At 47.2% G+C, this 23,386-nt stretch overlaps 1 protein-coding gene across 1 annotated transcript; it reads left to right on the top strand.

Annotated features, from left to right (window-relative positions):
• Positions 1-12,162: 12,162 nt before the first annotated feature.
• On the top strand, positions 12,163-23,173 carry LOC146340526 (gastrokine-2-like). The gene is made up of 6 exons (XM_084807239.1): positions 12,163-12,210; positions 14,709-14,846; positions 17,735-17,872; positions 19,435-19,551; positions 21,489-21,605; positions 23,096-23,173. The coding sequence occupies exons 1-6, from the start codon at positions 12,163-12,165 to the stop codon at positions 23,171-23,173; spliced, it is 636 nt and encodes a 211-aa protein (XP_084663365.1).
• Positions 23,174-23,386: the final 213 nt, after the last annotated feature.

Here is a 23,386-nt window from a genome sequence, read left to right as displayed (position 1 = left end):
GGAGAGCAAAGAAGCAGCAGAGGCTGGTGACTCCAATTTTGGTGGTGCTGGAAATTCATTCTGAGTTTCAGTCAGAACCAGCCAGAACTCTAAAGCAGCTGTTGGAGGATGTATCCTTCTCCTGGAGAAATTAGATTGAGTTGTCCTCCAGTTTTCTCTGCCCACAAATAAGGTGGTGAATTTCAATAGGTAATTTGTGCACAGCTCTGGTATCCCATATGGGAAGGGACAGTGACTGCATCAAGGGTAGGCATGGTTGGGCACCTGCTGAAGGCCTACACTCAAGCAGAGGCCCACTTATAAGAGCCCCCCAGACAATAATGGTGGTAAGAAGGAGGAGCAGGAGATGCCATTGCCTGCTTCCTACGCCTGTCAAGCAAGCAAGTGGTAATAATGATGAGAAGAGAATGAGGAGTAGTTTGTGACAATGGTGGTGAGAAGGTAGACTCATTGTGGGAGGTGGCCCATTGAGGAAGCCTTGCCCAAGGACCCTCAAAAACCTGGAGCTGGGAAGAACATAAGAAGAGCCATGCTGGATCAGACCAAGGGTCCATCTAGTCCAGCATTATGTTCACACAGAGGCCAACCAGCTGTTGACCAGGAACCCACAAGCAGGACATGAGTGCAACAGCACCCTCCCACCCATGTTCCCCAACAACTGATGTTCCTAGGCATACTGCCTCTGACACTGGAGGCACTATAGAGCCATCAAGACTAGTAGCCATTGATAGCCTTCTGCTCCAAGAATTTCTCTAACCCCCTTTTAAAGCCATCCATAGTGGTGGCCATCACTCCATCTTGGGGTAGCGAATTCCATAGTTTAACTATGCCCTGTGTGTGAAGAACTACTTCCTTTTATTGGTCCTGAATCTCCCACAAACCAGCTTCATGGGATGACCCTGGGTTCTAATATTATGACAAAGGGCAGGAGGGAGAAGAAGGTATCCCTATCCACACATTCTCCATACCATGCATGGTTTTGTTCACCTGTATCACTTCTCGAGTTGGGAGGCCTGAGGGGCAATGTATCCAAGCTGGCAGAGAAACATGTGAAAAAGTAGAGCCTTCTCAGATAGTGACTGGGTTCGCATAACAACCACACACTCAGTGGTTAAGTTGGGTTGTTGTTGAACCATGTTGTTGAACCATGGGTTGTTTTTGAACCATGGGTTAGCATGTTGTCTCAACCTAGTTTTTACAAGGCCAGCACAATGCCTGTTCTTCCCCACCCCTTCCATTATGCAACTGTAGAATAACTGATGGAGAAGTGGGGGGGGGGTTGCAGTCTGGATACCTACGTGGGTCAGAGGATGACTGAAATCTTACCTCTTAAATTGGCAACCGTGCCCAGCAGCTTAGACCAAGGTGGGACAAGTACGATGATGAGGCTGAGGAGTACAATGTCACTGCACTGCATGATGGCTGTTTTATGTGAGTGCTCGGTGTTGATGAGTGAAGCCACTTTATATAGTGTTCAATACAGAGGGCAGGGAGAGAGAGTAATTTGGACATCAAAAACAACTTACCGATAGACAGGGACACTCTGAAGCTGCTCTGTTTAGTTCAAGGTAGCTTCCTGTTCCTGAATAATTACTATTCCTTTTCCAGTAGGGGCATAATGGAACCATAAAATCAATTAGCACCATCTTGACATAGCCAGAAAGAGTTCAGGTCGTATGCTATGGTATTTATAAACCTGCTCTTTTGTTGTTTATATGCAACCCACGTGTTTCTCTAGTGGGTTTTTTGGTTGTTGTTTTGCAGCCTGCCAGTGAATGGCGAATAAGAGGGGTTTGCTGGGCACAGGCTCTCATGATTGGTGCCATGTCCTCAGGCCTGGAAGCTTGGCATCACCCCCAAGAGGATCCTGAGCCCAATGAGATGCTGATCACCCCACTCCAGGGAGGACCTTCTGGAACCCCTGATGTATCACCAAGACCCCATCCTTTTCTTCAAACTTAGCCTCTAAGAATGGCTCTCCCAAAGCCGCTCAGGTCCCTCAGCCATGTAGAACAAAGACAACAGAAAGGAGCATGGGCCCTTTAAAGTTAGCCTCAGAACCTAGTGGGAGGTGGACCTTTTGAAGGACCAGAGCCAACCAGCTTACTTAAGCCCCTGGTTGCTGCTAGTCCCTTGCTGAAACAACAACTCCTTCTGTGAGGAACTACCCAAGCCTAGCAGCTCTTGCTGAAACAACAACTCATTCTGTGAGGAACTACCCCAGCCTAGCAGCTGTTGCAGAGTGATGTCCAAGGTGCTGTTAGGCCCTGCTCTTGTTTATCCAGCATAGGTGCCATGCAGACATGACCTTTACCTTGGCAGTCATAGCTTCCTTCTGTCAGAACCTACTCATGTGAACAATTGACCAGCTGCTCCCCTGGGGCCCAACCCTAGGCAGGAAAATTGGTAGCTTCAATACACTTCAGGAATGTGCCATACTCTCTCACCATGGCAGGACTGTGAGTTGTTACTAAGGAGCTCAGCTGCACGGTTGTTTTTGAGGCATGCCTTGCACATCTTGACTCTAGAATCTCCACTTTGTTCCGGAAGGCTGGTGAAACAGAGGCTTATAGTCAGCTGACCTCTAACCTACGTAATTAATTTGCAAGGGGAAACTCCTGCTGGCATACAGAACATGGGAACTTCAGATCTTGCAAATGTCTCTGATTGCTGAGTCATGACTCTCACCAGGCTACCCATGGCGAATTCTGAATCAGCCAACCCAGAGTCCTGGTGGGAAAATGCTCCATTCATGAAGCGCCACCACTATGGGTAAACATATTAGCAGCCATTTATGGCCATTAAGGATAGGAACCGCTGCCCAATGTTTACAGATGCCACCCACTGCATATAACCTAAAACTCCTGCACTATTTCCCACACAGAATTCCTGCTGCACCTGTGGCAAAGGGCCAATTCTGCTGAACTCCCTGGTAGTTTTTGGACATCACACCATCATGGCTGCTACACTGGCATATCTCATGTGGCGGCAGCATATCTCACTTCCCGCCAGCATAGAGGGTCTTCTGCCATATCCTTCAGCTGGTATAACTGAAGTTTAGGATTGCACATTTAACTGTTCACATTAGAAATGCTGCTGAGAAAACTTTAATGTATCTCTTAGCTGGCAGGCAAATGTAATTACATTCAGACAGGCCTTTGTCATGCAAGCGGGTTCTGTTAGGGAGTTCTATTAGGTTGGGTACTGTTTATTTCTTTTATTGTTGTATTTTTAAATGTGCTTTTAATTAATTTGTTTTTAGGATTGTTTTAGGATTGTTTGGAATCCCCCTCTGAATGCAGTGGTTTCGGAGTATCTAATGCCCTGCCAGGCTGTTGCTGACAGTGCGGGAGGAGGATGGAGATTATTTTCGCCTCTGCCCTCCTTTTTACATTTCTTCCTCTAGATGGGCCTGTGAGGCCATCTAGAGGAGATGCACTGGCAGGGGCTGGGCCAGGGCTGGCCTCTCCCCACCCACTGGAACACTTCCTTTTCCCTCCCTTTGTGGCCGCATTTGCCACCTTAGGAAGCAGCGGGTGCAGTTCTTTCCATGCTGGCTGCAAGGGGAAGGGGAGGAGGATTGGACCTCAGAGTCCTGCTCCCAATGTCTATAGCAGTGTTTATAGCCTCAGGAAGGGGACTCTTTCCTGCATTCCCTGAGCCCTCCCCCAGAGACCACAGGATTGCTCTCTCCATATCTGTTTTAATCTTCATTTGATTATTGTTAACTGCCTTGAGTGCCATTTTTTTCCTGGAAAGGTGGGATATAGATCAAATCAATAAATAATAAACACCAGTGACATAACCAGGCATCAGTGTTGTTGGAAGTCACCTCTCAGGCATGTGCCACCAATCCGGTGATGATCTTAATGCATGTGAGTGACTACCAAGCCGTTGATTCCACTGTGTTTTTGCTCAGTGTGTATAGTCAAATGTGAACTCTGTTGTGTTTACGATTCATTAGCCACAGTATGCTTTTATATCTGTTTACCAACACTGGTGATGAACTGGAAGAGACTGAGCCCAGAAGCTGAGAGTAGTACAGTCTAGGGATGGCGGAGAATTCCGCCACGGACTCCAGTGAGGCTGGATTCTTTAGAATCTGGCCCCCCGGAGTCCGTGGCGGAACGGGCTGCTCCCCTCCGCCACCCCGCGAAGTCCCCACGGACTGGATCCTACCTGCTCCGGCAGGTCCAGATCCAGCCGCTGTGGCCTGCTGCTCCGTTGTACAGCCGCGAATGGTGTCCATAGGCTATGTAAATAAAGCAGGGATGCAAATGGCGTAGGGGACGCCATTTGCATCGCTGCTTTAGCCGTGATAGGCTACGTAAATATTTACGTAGCCTATCACGGCTAAAGTGGGAACCCAAATGGCATAGGGGATGCCATTTGTGTGTCCACTTTAGCCATGATAGGCTATGTAAATATTTACATAGCCTATCACGGCTAAAGCAGTGACACAAATGGTGTCCCCTACGCAGGACGCCATTTGCATCCGCAGCAGCCCGGCAGTGGATGGAGGCCCCGCTGTGGATTGGCCTGGCCGGCAGCTATGTGGACTCACTGTGGAGCGGAGCCGGCCGGGCAAGATTCTGGGGGGAGGAATGGATCACCTCCCCCCCTGGCCAACCCCCGGCTAAAGAAAGGTAAGGGGGATTCGTACATCCCTCTAGGGATGTACGAAAGTCACTTACCTTTTTGCGGATTTTGTTGATGGTGGGGGGGAGGCGTTCCATCCCTCCCCCCGGAATCCTCGACGGGGGGGAGGCGATCCATTCCTCCCCCCTGGAATCCTCCACGGCCAGCTGTGCTCCACGGCAGCTCTGCGGAGCAGCCAGCCAGGCCCAGCCCAGGCCAGAGCTGTCCGCAGCCGGATTTCCGGCCGTGGAGGGCTCGGGGGGGGGGAACACGTACGCAAATGGCGGCAGCTATGGCTGCCGCCATTTGTGTTCCTTATTTTTGGCCGTCTTAATCTACATAAATATTTATGGAGACTATGACAGCGAAAATAAAGGGGAACACAAATAGAGTAGCGGGTGCTATTTGCGTCCCTTTTTGATTCACCGTTTTAGCCTACGTAAATATTTAGACTAAGACGGCCAAAAATAAGGAACGCAAATGGCGGCGGCCGTAGCCACTGCCATTTGCGTATGCGGTTGTTGTTTTTTTTACCCAGCCATGATAGGCTACTTAAATCTTTACGTAGCCTATCACATCTTGTAAAAAAAAAAAAAAAAAACCACCACAAGACTGCAAATGGCGGCGAGGGCGGCAGCCTGTCGGAAGACCAGCTGCCGCCAGAGCCACCGCCGCCCAGAATATCTGCCCCAGGTAAGTCTCGTCCCGGGGGGGGGATCCGCAGGGGGGGCGGGGGGGCAGGCCGTTCCTCCACGGAGTTCGGGGGGCCGAATGCACTGGCATTCGGCCTCACCGAGATCCGTGGCGGAATTCTCTGACATCCCCACAGTCACTCTCAGTAGATGAGCTGTTAACACCCCCTGGTGGAGAGCATACCTCACTGGCAAGCCAAAGAGAGGCCTCTTTACAATTTACGATGGGTACTCATGGAGTAAGCGGGTTTGTGCACTACGATGCGTACTCATGGAGTAAGTGGGTTCATGCACTCGGCATGGATGAATCTTTCAGGTTTGCTTTCTCCCTCATTCAAAAGTTCTTAATCTCAAGTTCTTTCCATGCTGAAGAAATCTGTGGATTTTGGTCAATTCTGATAAAAAATGAACTGAACTCAGCCTTCCCTAGTTGCAGTGGTGTAGTGGTAAATTTTGAAGTGCCAGTGCTCATGACAGTCCCCATAGCCACGCCCCCAAGGCAAGTCCAAAACTGCAGGCAGCTAGGTGGATTCAGATCAACAAACCAGGACTAGCAGTTGTCATCTCACTGGGAGCAGGTATTCTGTAATGATAGTGAGTTTAGGGCAGAATCCAGTGGGGCACTCACACCCCCGCTGATTCCTTTCCTCCCTGCCAATTCCCTTCCGCAAGCAGTGGGTCTCGCCAACTGAACTGCGCAAGCGGGACCCGCTGCTTATGCAAGGGAGATTTAGCACTTTCTAGGGGAAGCCCTGAAATGAGCAGAAACGCTCATTTCTGGAAGGAGGCAGGTCAGCGGAGCTCCCTTATGCGAGCGCCACAGACCTGCCTCCTTCTAGAGATGAGTGCTTCTGCTCATTTGGGGTTGCCTTGGAAGCACTAAATCGCCACTGCACAGGTGGTGGTGGCTGCTTGTGCAACGCAATTGGTGGGGCGGAAGAGAATTGGTGGGGGTGGAAGCACCTCATTGGATTCTGCCCACAATTGCCCATTCAAGACCAAGCCACCCCCCGAGTACTTTGCATTACAACAAAGAACAATATATTGCTGCTGGGACAATTCATTCCCGCCCGCCCCCCTCAGCTACTGTGAGGAGCTACTCAGAGGGAGCAGGGAATTCTGGGTGGGGAAGCAGATGACGTCAGCATCCCCACTAATCCCAAAGTGCCGCGCTGTTTCCCTGCGAGCCCTGGTTCCACAACACCACTGCCTAGTTCATACCTTCTTGGCCTTGCTCCAGACACCTATTCTCATTCAGCATAACATCTGAAAGAGCACAGGCAAGTACGAACTACATTCCATTAAATGCTTTCCCCTGGTTGGAGGACTCAGCCTTTGTCAGGATTCCTATTCACTCAAACAGAGCCCATATGCAGTGCTTGCATGTTTTGTATGCGCCTTCATCAAGCTGGTGAAAAGGGCTAACGCACTCACGCTCATGGTGTGAGGGAGAAGGAAAGTTTGTCAGGGAACAACAAATGTCATTGATTTACTACATCACTATGCCTGTCCCTGTTCTGAGCAGAGCTATACTTCTGGGTCTTTATGATGTGCACATCACCAATTGCTCATACTCACCAATTGCTATCCAAGCCAAAACAAGGGAAGATCACCCTGGCCCAGAGAGCACTTTTATGCCCATTTATAGTTCACCTTGTTCCGGTCTTGAAACACTGATCTCCCTCCTCTTCCTTTGCCCTCCACTCTCCTTCCCTGGTGTGTCTTGACATTTTAGCTTGCAAGCCTGCCTGATGGCAGGGCGTCTCTCTCTCTCTCTCTCTTTATTGATGTGAACCACTTTGAGAGACAACGATGGTCTGAAAAGTGGGAATAAAATATAAAATAAAGTATGTAAAGAAACAAATAACTGAGTGTGCTTAATTCTCACCGGGCTATTTGCTATGGGTTCTGCCAGAGGGGGGTGAGGGGTGGGACGCCATGTTAAATTTTATTTTAAAAAAATATTTTTAAAAAAATTCTGCAAACCTTGAGGTTCTCCTGAGCATGCTGGTATCCCACCGTCTTCTTTCTCAGTGGTCTCATTTTGGGTGCATGCTCACCAACACTCACAGGACGCTTCCAGATGGAGGGCTCCTAGCATTACCTGTCAAAAGGCATTGTGCAGCTATTCCCCCTTAATGGATTTTTTGTTCTGAGGAAAAAAAGGGAGCAGAAGCAGCAGGAAAACAAGGGAGGGTTACAAATGGCAGGCTTCATCAGCTGGAGTCCCAGTAAAATCTGTGAATGAGGCAGGGCAATTATACACTGGTGGAGAGTGAAAAGCTGGGAGAATGAAGAACAACAGAAGCAGTTTGGTTGTTGGAGTGGTTCAGCTTGGTGGGACAAAGCCGGTTCTAGGTGCTAATGTATGGCTAGTACACAGGCCACTACCTAGGGTATCAATGAACAAATGCTGCTTAAAAAGGAAAAGAAGAAAAAAGAGTCCATCTGGTGCATTAAGAGAAAAGCAAGATTGCAGCATTTGCCATGCTGATATATGCAAACCTGTAATACAAGTTGCACAATCCAAAGTTGCAAAATATAGCCAAAGAAGCCCATATGGGCTGCTCTTAAAATCCCACATCCATTACTCACCGTAGAATGTCTTTGAACATCCAAAGCTCGTTTCAGCCTGATCGATATCCACCTCTGCCACTGAGGCCTTCTACTTTAAGTAGAAGAAAGTCTGTGTGCACTTTAAGCTATACGAGACTCATGCCAGCTAATGTGATGCTCCTTGTAGCTCCACAGATACCAGCCCTACTGTCAGAGCTGTGACATGGTCAGAAATCTGGGTTGAGCCAGGAACTGGGAGCAATGGGACAAGCCAGACATTAGGACTGAAAAGCAAGTCAGGACCAAAGAATAACCAAGGATACAGGAACATGGCAGCATTCAAGAAGATCCTATAAGCAAGGCTCAACTAGAGCAAGAAGCTCTCTTGTACTCCTTCCTGTCCAGGAGAATCCAATCACCAGCCTGGTGGGCTCCTTGTAGCTCCATTACTGTGCAGCTCCAGTAATGTGATGCTCCTTGTAGCTACCAAGAAGCATCTGGCAAGTCTTCTCAACACTGGCCATCATCCTATTCTTCCTGCTCCACCTTTACCAGAATTTCTAAGCCATGTGCCCTCTCCTGGCTGGGAAAAGCTCTTCTCTCCAGTCAGAAGCTGATCAAACATAAGCACTTTTCCCTGCTGACTCCTGGAAAAGGCTTCCTTTCTCAGCACTCAGCAGGGAAAAGCAGCAGCATGCAATCTAGATCCAGGAGGTCACTGCACCATGGGGCAGGGGGTGGCAGCAAGTGGCATTTGCTCATGTTCCTCCAACCCCCATGGCAAGTAGGACATGATCCCTGTGTGGCTTGGGAGAAATCAAGCTCCACATTCCTCAGACTCAGAGGCAGGGGAAGTTCCTGAGCAGTGATGAAAGAGAGAAGATGATCTTGAGAGGCAGTCTGCAGTGTTGAAGAAAGACAGGGGGAATTACTAGCGTGATGCATATAAGGCAGGGTTGCAAAACCTCAAGGCAAATCTGGCCCACTTGGGGTCCCAGTCCAGCCCTCCAGGGTTCTCCAGATAGCCCTTTCCCCCAACCACTTTTGTTAGTTCTTGCCAACTGACAGCAGCTGGTGGCGATAACTCACCAGCTGATAACAGTAAACCTGCCCAAGGCTGAGAGAGGGAAAAGGAGGCTGAAGTGGGACACTTTACCAGTTCACTCAAATCCAAGGCAGGGTGCCAAAGAGAAGTCAATTTTCCAGTCCAAAGTCCAACGCACACGGGAACGTCAGCAAGGCTGAGGTTCCGGTCAAGGCAAGACTGAAGAGATCCGGCATGTGAACACAACATTCTTCTCCAGCAGCCTTGCCCCAGCCCGCATCCTGCTTTTAACTGCAGCATCCTGAAGCAACTGCATGCAATCAGTTCTCTTGCTTCTGAGAGCCTCGCTGTCTTAAATGGACAGAGGCCCACCTACGTTGTTCTTTTACATGCAGCCGCCTTCACTCTGCTGGGGTCGGTGGCATTTCACCCTCTGGGGAGGCTGCAGCTGGGCAAGGAACATCCACAGGAGGTGAGGGGGCTCGGGCTCCTTCTGCACTGATCCCTTCCCCTGGGTCTGGAGACTGCCATTCCCCTTCATCCTCAGAGGAGTCCGAGGGAGGCATGGCAATTTGGTGGCTTCCCAGCTTTTCTGCAGTTTTTCCGCATTCTAAGATAACTCTCATAAGCCTTAGCTACTGGCAGTAAGAGTTTTAAGCTAAAATAGGCTGGTGTTCTTGTTGTTTTTAAAAAATTGACCCCACCCCCTTTGCCTTTGGCTCCACCCACCACTGGAATGGGGCTCCCGAGAGCTTCTCTGAAATGGAAATGGGCCCTTGGGCTGAAGGAGTTTCAACACCCCTGCCATAAGGATTGGAAGAAGACTAAAATGGAGCCTGTGTCTTCCTTCTTCCCAGAGACACCCAACAGCTCAGACCAGAGTGTAAAAAGTCCCATGATGAGGACAAGGAGGACGGTTGACTGCACGGCATGGTGGCTGCTTGTTAGGAGGACCCGCTGGTCCTGAGCGGAGCCACTTTATATAGTGTTCCAGAGGGAAATGGGGAGATTTGTTTGAGCATCAATAACAAATTCTGAACAGGCAGGGACACTGTGGAGTTATTCAGTTAGAAAACAAGGTAATTTTCGATTCTCAAAGAAGTATTATTTCATTTCAGGGCATGGCTGAATGACTAGAACACTAAAGAATGGGAACTCCATGCTGCAACTTTTATTGCAGATCCAACTCATGTATCAGTAATAGTTTGTGGCAGTCTGCGCCTAATACCACTTGTGAGTTAAGTTATGCTTCTGGCTCTTGCGGATGTGAAAACTAGAACCACGCAAGACAGTACCACATGATGCCCTTAGTAGCTAGCAAAATTTATTTAGACGTTTTGCAACTCCTCTTTTCTCGTCCAGTGTCTCGCCTTTCTTTCCCTACCTTTACCAGAGCATGTCATCTTTTTGCTCTCCTATTTTGCAAGCTAACAAGTGCGCATTATGCCCTGATGTTTTTTAAGACTGTGCATGCCACAAAGAATGCCCCAGAGAATCAGAATGAATGAAATGCAGGACTGCTATTCAACAGAGCACAACATACCAAACTTGCAAAACTGGCTGCACGGGTACAACAGAGAACTATGTCGAGAGCTTTGGCTATTGGGCAGTATAGAAATGTCATACATACATACAAACATACATACATACTTGGAACAAATCCCTTAAGGATGCGTGAGCACACATGCACAGACAGCACGCACGCTTTTCTCCCTGCACACAGAGGGACTGCGATGTTTAAACCTCCTTGCCTGCTGAGATCTAGGAATTGCTGTGGATCAGGAGAGGTTCTTGCCTCTCCCAGCCCTCTGAAAACACCAGTAGGAGCACAGTTTCTCCACAACTATTAATGATGGGCACTCAACAGCACTCAAGCATCCTGAGTCGATGACTGTTGAGAGAGGCTTTGGGGGGAAATAAGGACATTTGGCTATCTGTTACACTGGGATCAAGTGAGGAATTCTCCATTTCAATAACAGTGTCATAGGAACATTGGAAGCTGCCTTATACTCAGTCAGAACAGTGGTACATCCTAGCCCACTACTGTCATCACTAACTGGCAGTAGCTTTCCGGTGTTTTAGGCAGGATTCTTTCCTAGCTCTCCTATCTGGAGATGCTGGGAATTGAACCCAGAACCTTCTGCGTGCATATCATGTGCTCTACCACTGAACTATGGCCACTCCCATAATGTCAGTATTAATGATCCACAAACAGGCAACTCCAAAAAAGAATAATTTAAAGAATCTAGCTCATGACGAGCTCTACGTTTTCTCCTACATGAGAATGCTGGCAAAGGCAGAGAAAAATATGTTCACATGAATGGGACTGGGCCTCAGGAAAAGCATTCTGGGTAGCCAAGAGAGGTGCATGAGAGACCCTCATTGTGAAACTTAGTCTCAAAATGTCAAAGGACGGATTCAGATATGTATTTGCTGATGAGGACTTACCTTAAATCCTCCCTTGCACCTGCAACCATGACGAAAAATGGTCACTTGGGGGGAAATTGATGTATTTGGGGAGGTGCGCACAGAAATACATATGTTTGGGAAAATGCATGGAAAAATGCAAATATTAGGAGAAATGCATGTAAAAACAAGTACACGTTTCCATGCAAAAACTAAACTTTCAAGCAGACTTCTGAAAAACTGGAAGCTGATGCAGAATCAGGATGGGACAAACTTAATGTTGGAAAAATGAGAAATGGAGTGGAATCGAACTTGACAGATTCTTCCATCCCTACCTGTCACAAACAAACCTGAGAGAGGTGCTGCCAGTGAGTGTCAACAGTACCAGGTTGGATGGAGCAATGGTCTGTCTCAGTATAAGGCAGCTTCCTCTGTTCCTATGATGTCAAGCATAGGGCTAAATGTAAGTGCTACAGCCTGTTTGTATCCATGTTGCCCTTCTCCCAAGCAATGCCTGAACAGGGTAGAGAAAAACCAGCAATAAACAAATTGAGGGGAATTTTTCAGGACCATTGTACAATCACTGTTAGAAATGTGAGATTTCTTGTTTTCTTGCTTTACTTCCTAAAGCCTCTCTGCATAGCTTGCTGATCAAACAGAAATTCTGCCTCTAGCTGAAGGAGGTGAAATACCAGGTCAAACACAATGGCAAGTGATCATATTTCCCATGGCCAGTTTGTCAAGAACCTTTGATACTATTCTGTTCAAAGGTCTCCCTATAAAAGTAAACTGGCTACAGTGCTTTTCATCTGACATGCAGCAGAGATGGACTCCAACGCTAACTTTAAGGTCAACATGGCATCAGAACCCCCAGTAAGTAGTGTTAGTTTGTTTTTTAAACTATTTAATTGAAAATTGTATTTGGGGTATGCGAGAAAACACATTTTGACAGTAACACGATAGTTAAACTTGAAAGGTGTGTTCACAGAAGATGCTATTGACAAAAGCACTTCTTGCATATTTCATGCATTTTCACTAGGGGCAAAATAAAATATTCCACGTAGTTCAAGCCATTAACACACATATTATTTCAGATGTAAAAGCTTGCTTAAAGAGAGTTGATTGGGTGCTTTGAAGTGTATTTACTATTTTTAAAAAAGAAAAGAAGCATTCACACAATTGCTAACTGTGAATGGAATCACATCTGCTTTGGCCTAACCAAGTCCCTTACTTTGTATTCCTTCATTCATAATTCTGTTTCCATTTTGGAAGGATAGGTGACAAGGTACTTCCAGATGGAGAAGTTTTAGCACTAACAATTGGAAGGCATTGTGCAGCTATTCAGTCTTCTTACTTAATGGATTTTCCATAGTAAGAAAACACAGGAGGGCTATGAATGGAAGATGACGTCATCTGGACCCTCCATAAACATTGAGTGAATGATGGTGCTGTCAGGGTGGACACTGAGCCCATAGAATCCCAGAGTAGTTCTGATTCTGAGGAAGAGCAGTCGCTCCTGGGAGAGGAGCGCGCTCCTCTTTCCCAGGGCCAACAGCTGACGGAGATTCCTCCCACCAGCATTTCTAGCTTAGATAGCAGTCCAGGGAGTGACAGAGTGCGGGAAGCAGACTTGATGGACGCGCGACGCCGACGCAGAGAGCAGCGCCAAATGGAGGGCGCAGAAAGGAGGCATAGTGCCCAGTTGGGGCACAAACAACGGCTGCGCCCAGAGGATCCAAGGGAAAAGGGGAGGGACTCTCCCTAGTCCTTAAGTTCAGGGGTCTGCCAGTAATTCCCTTTCAAACGGGGACCAACTGTTCCAACGTAGGGCATAGGTACTCTGCTGCTCATATCTAGTTGCTAACAGTAGAGTTGTTAAGTTGTAAAAGAGGAATAAAGCTTTGAAAAAAATCCCTTTGTCTGTGTCTGGACTTGGCTACTGGATTAGACTGAGAGAGGCCTCCAAGGAGCCCTTGACAGGTGCGATAAAAGCTTTGTCTGGAAGCACCCACAGTCTTGAACAAACACCTCAGTGGCATTACTGAAAATGAAGCACCTAATCTCCCCTACCTAACCAAAAGGACTGAGGGAGAGAATAAGAATTCCAAACAGAGAATGCTGCAATGAAAACATTCATACTACATGAGGGATGTTGTAATGGAGGCACAGAAATTAAGGGTGCGATCCTATGCATGTTTAAACAGAAAAAAGTCCTACAACTCTCAGCATTCCCCAGCCAGCCATGTGGCTGGCTGGGGAATGCTGAGGGCTGTAGGACTTTTTTTCTGTCTAAACATGCATAGGATTATGCCCTAAGACAACCATTTTCTGCATCACCTGAGTTTGCCATCTGGTTCTTATTTCAAGGAATGGTTCCTTATTTAGTGTTAAAATGCTGTGTTCCTTAACAAGAAACCATTCCTTGAAATAAGGATCTCCCACTGCTTCCCAGCTGACTCTGTGCTGCAGCTCACTGCCTCAGCAGAAGATAGATAGGGAGTCCATCTGTCCTACTTTACACAGGATGGCTCTTTATTTAAAGGGCGGTCCTCTGCTTGAAGGACATTCCGGTGCAAGAGAAAGAACCCCACAGATGGGGAGCAGAGGCCTTGAAGTTGTCCATCAACAATTAGCTCCTAGACAGCCTACTGAGCGGCACACACACAGGTCACCTGGTCACAGTCTTCTCCAATATGATGAGATGCAGTGCTTCCACTTAAATGGCAGTGATTCTTTCTAAATGTGTGTCCGTACATATACATCGGCATAGGCTAATTTATGCGAACCAGTATCTGCTCTTTTGGAGATGCTTGTCTTCTTTTGGAGTTGTGTTTCCTCTTTTTTGGCAATATGTAAATTGCCACCCTCAAAGAAGAATGGCAATACAATCTTATGCCTGTTTCCTCAGCAGTAAGTCCCACTGTGTTCATGGCCCTTACTCCCAGGTAAATATGAACAAGACTGCAGCCTAAGGGCACAATCCTATGCATGTTTTAGACAGAAAAAAGTCCTACAACCACTGGGGGCTGGGGGCTCTGATTTCAGTGGGGCTGAGAATCCATGCTGGGTTTCAGTCAGAACCAGCCAGAACTCTAAAGGAGCTATCCAAGGTGCTGAACCCTATCCCCAAAATAGGTTCAGTGCCTTGGATAGAACTCCTTTAGAATTCTGGCTGGTTCTGACTGAGTCTCGGAATGGATTCACAGCCCCGTCAAAATTGGAGTCACCAGCCTCCACCTCCCAGCATCCCCCAGGCAGTATGTCTAAACATGCCTAGGATTGTGCCCCGGGGGTGGTATGTATATGGGATTTGTGAGTGGAGAGAGTAGCTATCTTATCTTTCCCAGCTAAGCCCCAGTTCTCTTCCCCAGGTCTACAAGTTTATACCCAGAGTGCCTAAGGACAGGGAGCAAACAATCCTCATCTCTGTAGTGCTGGTGCTTCTGGTCACTATCATTATTGGAGCTGTTCTCATTGGAGTTTACGTTACTCAGCAACACACCGAACGGGTGAGTAGAGCAACATCCCAAGGAATGCTAGTGTCATTCTTAAGAACAGGGAAGCTCCAGGTTTGAGGGGGCCCTCGGAAAAGTGCCCTCCTGAGTGGGTGGTTCCCTGGCCCACAGGCGCACCTGGAGGTAGAAGTGGGCAGCCATGGAACCACCATGTTAAATCTTCCACAGTGGCCCCAGCGTAGCGTCACTGGGGAGCAGCCTTTCTCAACCACCTGGTGTTTTAGACTGCAGCTCCCAAGATTCCTGGCTGTTGGCTACGCTGGCTGGGGCTGATGGAAAGTGTCATCCAAAACGTCTGGCCAGCACTGGGTTGGGAAAGGCTGCTCTGGGGTATTGTGGGAAATCTAAAATGGTGGCTTGCAAACTCGGCCACTCACTGCAGGCAGGCGAAGGGGCAGGACAGGTGTCATTTTGCCCAGCAGCCACTCGAGGGTGCCAGGTGATGATTTGGGGCCTCTGTAAGAGCCAGCTGGATGAGTCCAAAGGTCCATCCAGGCCAGCAGGCTGGAAGCTCATAAGCAGGTCATGGAGGCAACTTTCCTCTCTGTTGTTTTACACCAGCATTTAGTTTTCAGAGGTAGACTGCCTCTGAATATTTCATTTATTTGTTGGTTGGTTTATTACATTTCTATACCACCCAACAGCAGAAGCTCTCTTGGGGGGTTCCATTTAGCTGTGAGCATTTACAGTAATTTAGAGTGTCTAAAGTGCTTCACATACATGATTTGCAATTCTTACAACAACCCTGTAAGATAAGACACTGTTATCCGGTGCCGCCTCCAGGTTTTGGGGGGCCCTTGAGCAAGACAACTTTAATGGGCCCTGCTGTTGCACTCATGCCCTGCTTGTGGTTTCCTTGTTGACAGCTGGTTGGCCACTGTCTGAACAGAATGCTGGACTAGATGGACCCTTGGTCTGATCCAGCAGGGCTCTTATGTTCTAATGAGTCCCCTCTCTTAGTGGGCCTACCTTTTCACCGCCATTGTTCTCAGCTGCTGTTCCTCTTCCTCATCATTGCTACCACCTGCTTGTTTGCCAGGCAAAGAGTCAGTGAGCAAGTGAGCGGTGGCATCAACTTTCCCCCCTCATCACCACCTTTCTGTGGCAGGCTTGTTCCAGAGCCAGAGGCAGGTGAACAAGCAGGTTGCAATGGTGTAGAGAAGAGGTTCTTGTCAGTGGGCCCCTGCTGGGGTGTGGACCCTTGGCAAGTGCCTGATCATGCTGAACCTTGATACCGGCCCTACTGTCAGAGCTGTGACATGGTCAGAAATCTGGGTTGAGCCAGGAACTGGGAGCAATGGGACAAGCCAGACGTTAGGACTGAAGAGCAAGTCAGGACCAAAGAATAGACAAGGATACAGGATGACAGCATTCAGGAAGACCATATTAAGCAAGGGTCAACTAGAGCAGGAAACTCTCTTATACTCCTTCCTGTCCAGGAGAATCCAATCACCAGCTTGGTGGGTGGAGTCCGTCCAGGGCCCGAGGGTACTTCATTGAGGAGCTATCACCTGCAGTTCAGGGGTTCACCACATGAGGAGTTGCACACAGTCTTCCCTAAACTGCTATTCTCCATATGTCTTGGGGTACAGCTCCCATCAGCTCCAGATAGAATGGCCAGTGGTCAGGGAGGATGGGATCTGTAGCCCCAAGCATCTGGAGGGCACCAGCTTGGGGAAGGCTCCCGTAGTTCCTGACAGCCACATATTGCACACAGAGAGGGAGGGGGCAAAGATAATAGCTTCTCTAGGGTTGCCTATTGATTTCATAGCAGAGAAGAGATTTCAGTGGGGAAAGGTCCTGGTCAGTCGCTTAGTCTCTTGGCTCCTATGCTACAGTAGTTCTTGCAGGGAGTAGAGAATCAGTGCCTGATCACAGAGCTCTCGGTTTGAACTCCTAGTGCATTATACAGTAAAGGCTGGGCCTTGGGGCCAAAGTCTAGAATGCTGCAGGTTGGGGGTGGGGGAGGGAATGACTACCCAGAGAGTGGGAGGTGATGAGGACATCAGGGCAGCAGAAGCAAGCTCCATTGTATTCTTCTAGTCATGATGTTGCTATGGCTTAAGAGAATTTAAATGGAAAACTGCACATGCTCAGAGTATCATCATCATCATTTAAATCAGGGTTGGCAAACAGTTTTATTGTAGTGGTTCTTCTAAGATGTCAGGAATGCAGAAACAGTTTTAAAACATGGAATGGCTGTTTGGAGGGGTGGGGAGAGAAATGTTAGTTGTATGTTTCACAGATTAAGTAATACACTCGGGCACTGCCCAGTCGATAGGGATGAAAGCTGAGCTAGCATGAGCTGCCCTGTCTGCAATACCCAACATGTGATGCCAGTGTGAGGTTCTCCTGTACTACATTATAGTGATGTTGGAGAGATCCGCAACAGATTCAAATGAGGTTGGGTTTCTATGAATCCAACCTGTGGATCCTGCAACAGACCAGCTTTTTTCGAATCATGTGGATTCCGCAGACCTCCAGACTACTTTCGGGGGGGATTTGTGCTTGTGCAAATGCGCTAAATGCATTAGCGCATTTGCGCAAGTGCACAAGCATGCATTAGCAAATTAGCACTAATGTGAATTAGCACAAGTAGAATGAAATTCTGGTTTTAAAAATCTGATTCCGTCAATGAGTGGATGATGGAACGAAAGACAACCAACAAGCTGCAAAACACAGACAGAATGGATTTAACAAAATCCGTACATCCCTAATACGTCATCGTATCATCTCCTTGTTTTTGATCTTTTCCTTAATTCTGCTTTGACCCAAAGTACCAAGCTGAAATGACTGTTCAGATGTACCTTTTGAACCTAATTGTGCGAACAGACAAGAATGCGCCAAATGCATTTCCCTGTTGTGTCTTGTCTCCTCTGTAGGTAATTAAAACCATTAGTAATGGAGGTGATGGCGAACTGGTGGAGCAAACTGTAATGGTGAACAACCAAGAAAGTGTGGCTGCATTTCATATCCAGAGCAATACAACCTCAGCCACTGTTGTCTATGATTATAAGAATGTAAGTCCTACAGATATTCCAGGTAAACATCATTGTTTGTTTCCGCAGCATGGCTGGCTGGGGAATGCTGGGAGCTGTAGGACTTGTTCCTGTCTAAACATGCATAGGAATGTGCCTTTAAGTAAATAATTTACGTGTTCTGTTACCAGGAATGGAAGAATTTAAATGTTGGCTCTTAGAATCATAGAATAGTAGGGTTGGAAGGGGCCTACAAGGCCATCGAGTCCAACCCCCTGCTCAATGCAGGAATCCAAGTCAGACCATCCCTAACAGATGGCTGTCCAGCCCCGTCTTGAATGCCTCCAGTGTGGGAGAGCCCACCACCTCCCTAGGGAATTGGTTCCATTGTCGTATTGCTCTAACAGTCAGGAAATTTCTCCTGATGTTCAGCCGGAATCTGGCTTCCTGTCACTTGAGCCCAGTATTCCCTGTCCTGCATTCTGGGATGATTGTGAAGAGATCCTGGCCTTCCTCTCTGTGACAACCTTTCAAGAACTTGAAGGGTACTCTTTTCTTCTTTTCGACATGTAAAATAGTTTGTTGCATGCAGGAAAGCTATTAGAATAGCTAGGTTTGTTTATTAGTAAGATAATTACTAGAACCTTTTGCAAGGATTCCATAAATAAACGCTGCTTTTAGTGCAGAACTGAAGTGACAATAACTTCCCTTTGTTCTCACTTGTCTCAGAATTAATTGACACACCCAGGGTTTTTCTAGACAAGGCTTGTATCATACAATTGCCCCGCCTTGTTTACAGAATTTTACTTTGGGGGTGTGATGTTGTCTTCCACTTGTAATCCTCCCATGGTTTTCCAACACCTCTTCCATCTCTTTTCTATCCACAAATAATCTGTTAAGGTGGAAAAGATGGAATAACTGCAGTGTTTTTTGATCGTTTGCACTAGGAAGAGGCATCTATTTGGAAGCCATCCAATGGCCAATGGAACAAGAACCACTAATTGCTGTTCAAGCAGGAACAACAAGGGAAGATCAGCCTGGTCCAAAGAACATTTAAATGCCTCCTTATAGCTCACCACCTTGCCATGGCCTTGAAAAACTGATCACCAGCCTCTTCCTTTTCCCTCCACTCCTCTTCTCCTATGTGTCTTGTCAGCTTAATTTGTACTCCTGATAGCAGGGCCTCTCTCTCTTTTTTTATTGATGTGAGCTGCTTTGGGAGACAAGAATTGTCTGAAAAGCAGGATAAAAATGCAGTAAAAAAAAACATTGCCTTTTGCAGACATTGAGGCCAGCTTTGTAATTCTTCAAAAAATCTATTTCTCTCTCACACACCCACTCGCTCCAAATAGATAATTCTGTTGTGTCCCTTTTATTATAAAAACAGCATGTTGGCAACCATTTGTCAGAAGTAAACATGCTAGCACATTTTAGTCTTGAGTTTGCCACAATATGCTCTGCACATGGATGTGCAAGTCTGAGAAGCCCAATCTTCAAAGCATAGCACCAGAAGCACAATGTTGGGTGGGGGGGGCACACCTCAAAACTCCTGACCTTTCCTTAATTTGTCCTGAAATCTTCTTTGCTTTCTGCTTTGCTCCCAGCGTCTGATCGGCTTCCGAATTCACAACAGAAGACAATGTTTGGTGGTGGCGATGGATTCAGTTGATGTGCCCAGCCTAAATGAAATTACCCAGGGAATTGAACACTTTGATGGACAGGTGAGAAAAGATGGGATGTGCTTAAACATTGATTATGAGATAGTGCTATGGAAAGGGTGTGGTAGCAGAGGGGAAAGTCTAATAAGGATTTTAAAAGAAAAGAATGCTATTTGGGGTTATTTTTAAAGACAAAAAAAGATGACATCCAGGAAATGCTCCTTTACGTCATAGGAATGGACTGAGGGCTTCATCATACAAGGCTAAAGTCCTGCACTTTACCGGGGCTTCTGCTTCCAGAATCTTTGTGGGATCAGATCTGGACCTTTCCACCTGGCTTTAAAAAAACAACACCTAAACTTCTCAATGAGATCTATGTGTTTCATTACAAAGCCACTAGGTGGTGCTGTTGTTTTATTTGTAATAAAAGCGACTTCAAACTGTACACCTTCACTTTTGTTGAGTCCGTGGCGGGAGAAGGGAAAATACCGGACTTTCCTCGTCATGGAAGACAACGTAATAGAGCTCACAAAGAGCGGGAGGTTCCCTGAATGAGGGCTGCGTCATGTACAGGACCCACAAACTTCTGTGAGTAAGCAATCTCCATAGCAGGATAAAAGCCCGATGTGAAGGAGCCCTGAAGTTCAACTTCAGTGGAGGTTAAAGGCCTGTGGGGGAGGTACCAGAGCAGGAACCAGTTTGGAGAGAATAACGACGCTGCTTTGAAAAAACACAGTTTACTCAGGGTCTCCATGGTAAAAGAAACTGAGAATATACAAGCAGAGGCAAGCTTCAGAGAAGCAGAGGTGTGCTTTCCTTTCCTGAAAAGACTTTAATGTCTCACAAACGTAATGTACAGGAGATACCTCCATGCCTTGAGACTAACTGTATTTCCAAAGCAAACATTTATTTTTCATCAAAGCCTTTCCCCTTGTGGACGAAGGTGCAAGTTGAAAGCCAGCCAGTACGGCTCACTTGTAATCCAATTAAGGTCCTTCAGCCCTTCCTTTTAGAGCTAAAGAGAATGCAGATACAGCTGGGAGGAAAGAACCACAAACTACATGTAAATAAGCCCACCAAAGTTACTAGCCAGAAAAAAATTACTGGCCTGCTAAGAGGCTCGTAGTCTGCGTTTCCATGCTGGATGCAGAGGAGACAAGGTCCCTCCTATGTATCCATCATGGAAATTCTTCCAAGCAGCCTGATGGGGGAGAGACAAATGACTCTCCTGCTGTGTTATCTCTGTCCTGTCGCATTTCCTGGTCATGGAGGAAGAACCAAAGAAGCATGGAAACTAAGATGGCTGGTGGAATGGAGACAGGGGGATCATTTTCTCCTCCACCAGCCCACTCACTCACCTGCACTGAATTCCTATGGCTACCGGGTGAGTTATTAAATACAAGGCTATGTTAAGGGCTGCTTCAGCCTAGAGAATGAGCCAACATAGAGGACCACACACCACCTGTGGCAACCTGGGCATCCTGCCAAGTGCTGAAGAGGGTTTTAGCCAATGGAAGATACAGGTGCGGATGGTAAAATAGCCACCTGGAAGATATAAGCTCATTGACAGCAGCTGATCTGGCTAAATACACTGCTACTCCCCTGATCTAATTTTTGTATCTTGAACGCTCTTTATTTATTTTTTTAATAAACAGAGCATGGCTATATCCTTCCTTAGCCTCAGATGGTCATTCCACATTTTCTTATATTCAGAGGAGATTGTGCCCTCTCTAACAGTAATGACTGATTCATCGCCAGCATATTCCTCCCCCTGATCCCAATCAAAAGTTACATTTTGTGAGTTTTGAACAATGAGGCATTCCTCCCTCTCCACCCTGAATATTCCTCCACTGTTGTTGTTCATTTGTTTTTGTTATTTATTCAATTTACGAGTTGCCCCATTGCCAAAGATCTCAGGGCGATAAGTGTGTGTGTGTGTGTTGATGTCTGAATTCAAATATGGACAGCCTATAGAAACACATTTTCCTTGTTTCATAAAGATCTCAGGAGACAACAGCTTGTCCTACAGCTTCAAGCAGGGAGACCAGGCTGACCAGACCATACTAGGAACCACAGTGAATATCCTCTGCAGCGACGTCCCTGTGTACTGGGCTGAGGTAAAATACTGCTGCCTACCTTTGACTTCTACATTCACTGAAAATATCCACCAAGTAACCTCTAGATCAGGGGTGAGAAGATGGTTGATTGGCATCTATAGTAGATCTCTAGGTGGTTTGCAGTAGACAGGGCTGGCCCTACTGTCAGGGAAAGTGAGGCAGCCACTTCAGGCAGCAGATGCTGGGGCCAGGGTGGGCACTTGCCCCAGCCCCCCTAGTACAGCCCCTGTGGCCCCTTGCCCCCCCCATCATAGATTTTGCCATCAAGATTTTTGCCATCAAAAATCAGTGGCAAACCACTATGGGATGCTACCATGGCCAAATTTAGCTTGTAGTGGGTGCTAGAGGGGCAAAAATGGCCCCTAGACCTCCCAAGGCTGCCCGCCCCTGCAAGATGTTAAGAGGACGGAGCTAAGGATGCTGCACAGCTTGCCCTCCACCCCCTAAGCAACTTTGCTGCCCTCAGTTGCAGTGAAGGACCCTGTCCCATTGCCAGCGTTGAAGTAAGATTCAGCTGTCCCTCTGGTTGACTTCTCCATGTGGAATGCGGGAGAGGGGCCACCCCTCACCACAGGCAACAAAATGTTTTGGGCTGTCCCTGGAAGTAGAATGATGAAGGTTTCTGACTCCCAATAATCTAACGATAGCAACAGCTAAAAATCTCCCCACTCCCCTCCACCTAAATTAGGTTGCTGAAAAACAACACCAGGGAGTTGTGGGAACCAGGAGTGGGTTTTTGTGTGACAGGATTTGTGAGCTCAGCTCTGGCACCAGTTGCAAATTCCTGGGCTGAACATGTGCACAGAAGCATCCTGTTTTTTTTATTCTTGCCATACGTCCACGGGCCTGAGCCAGTATTTTGTACTTGATTCCAGTTGGTAGATCTCAGGGTTCTAGTAAAAAACAAAAACAAAGCAGATCCACACACACACACACACACACACACCCCTGGACTGGCATAGGTGGTATGGTGGATTGGGATGGATAGCATGGGCCTTCATCTCATAATCCCAGGAGAGAAATGGCTTGGGACATTTTGGTGCCTAATGGTCTAACTCAGCATGTCTGGCTGGGGATGATGGGAATTGTAATCCAACAGATCTGGAGGGCACCATATAGGGAAAGGCTGCTCTAGGCATAAGCAACATGGCTTCTTTGAACTATATGCAGCTGTCAATTGGGCTGAATCTACACTTAGCCGTTATACCGTTATCATACTGTTATCATAACTATTGGTGCTCGTTGGTGTCACGTGTACCAATAGTTATGATAACAGTATGATAATGGTATAACTTCTGTGTGTAGATTCAGCCTTGGTCCAGCTATCCAGATGACAGCTCACATGGCTGACCTGGGCTTGTTTTACCAGGTTTGTGCATCCAGGACCACTTTAATCTGACATTTGTTCGATAGATGGCATGAGTCCTGTTCATGGAAAGCAGAAGGCAACTCCTTGGTCCAGTAATTGTCCCCCCCCCCTTCTTTTCCAGAAAAAGCACAAAGAGCAACAAGGAGGATTGATTCCCTGTCTGGGGCTTTTGATTCTTAATATCTGCTTCAGACTTTAAACCGGCTCACATTTCTATGTGTGTCTTATGGGTGCCTTTCCTTAAGGAACCCTGATGAAATGTTCCTGTGAGATATGTGTTTAGGGAGCAACCTTTGCTGCAGAACTCCATTCCCTTCATCACAGAGTGTTGGTGGTGGACATCAAGGTGCGATGGACTGTGTGATGAAACAGGAGTTGTTTCCATGCCCTTCATGCTGAAGCATTGCTTTTT

Source organism: Heloderma suspectum, chromosome 6, assembly GCF_057233095.1.
Source record: "Heloderma suspectum isolate Gila_16-S chromosome 6, 16-S_ref, whole genome shotgun sequence".
Taxonomy (NCBI): Eukaryota; Metazoa; Chordata; class Lepidosauria; order Squamata; family Helodermatidae; genus Heloderma; species Heloderma suspectum.
This window is presented reverse-complemented; position numbering and strand designations above follow the sequence as displayed.

What these genes read in the sequence shown, in the direction of transcription:
- LOC146340526 (XM_084807239.1), top strand. Translation starts at nt 12,163, where the DNA reads ATGGACTCCAACGCTAACTTTAAGGTCAACATGGCATCAGAACCCCCA. An exon ending in CTCAGCAACACACCGAACGG is followed by an intron (nt 14,847 to 17,734) that starts GTGAGTAGAGCA and finishes TCTCCTCTGTAG; the next exon opens with GTAATTAAAACCATTAGTAA. An exon ending in TTGTCTATGATTATAAGAAT is followed by an intron (nt 17,873 to 19,434) that starts GTAAGTCCTACA and finishes CTTTGCTCCCAG; the next exon opens with CGTCTGATCGGCTTCCGAAT.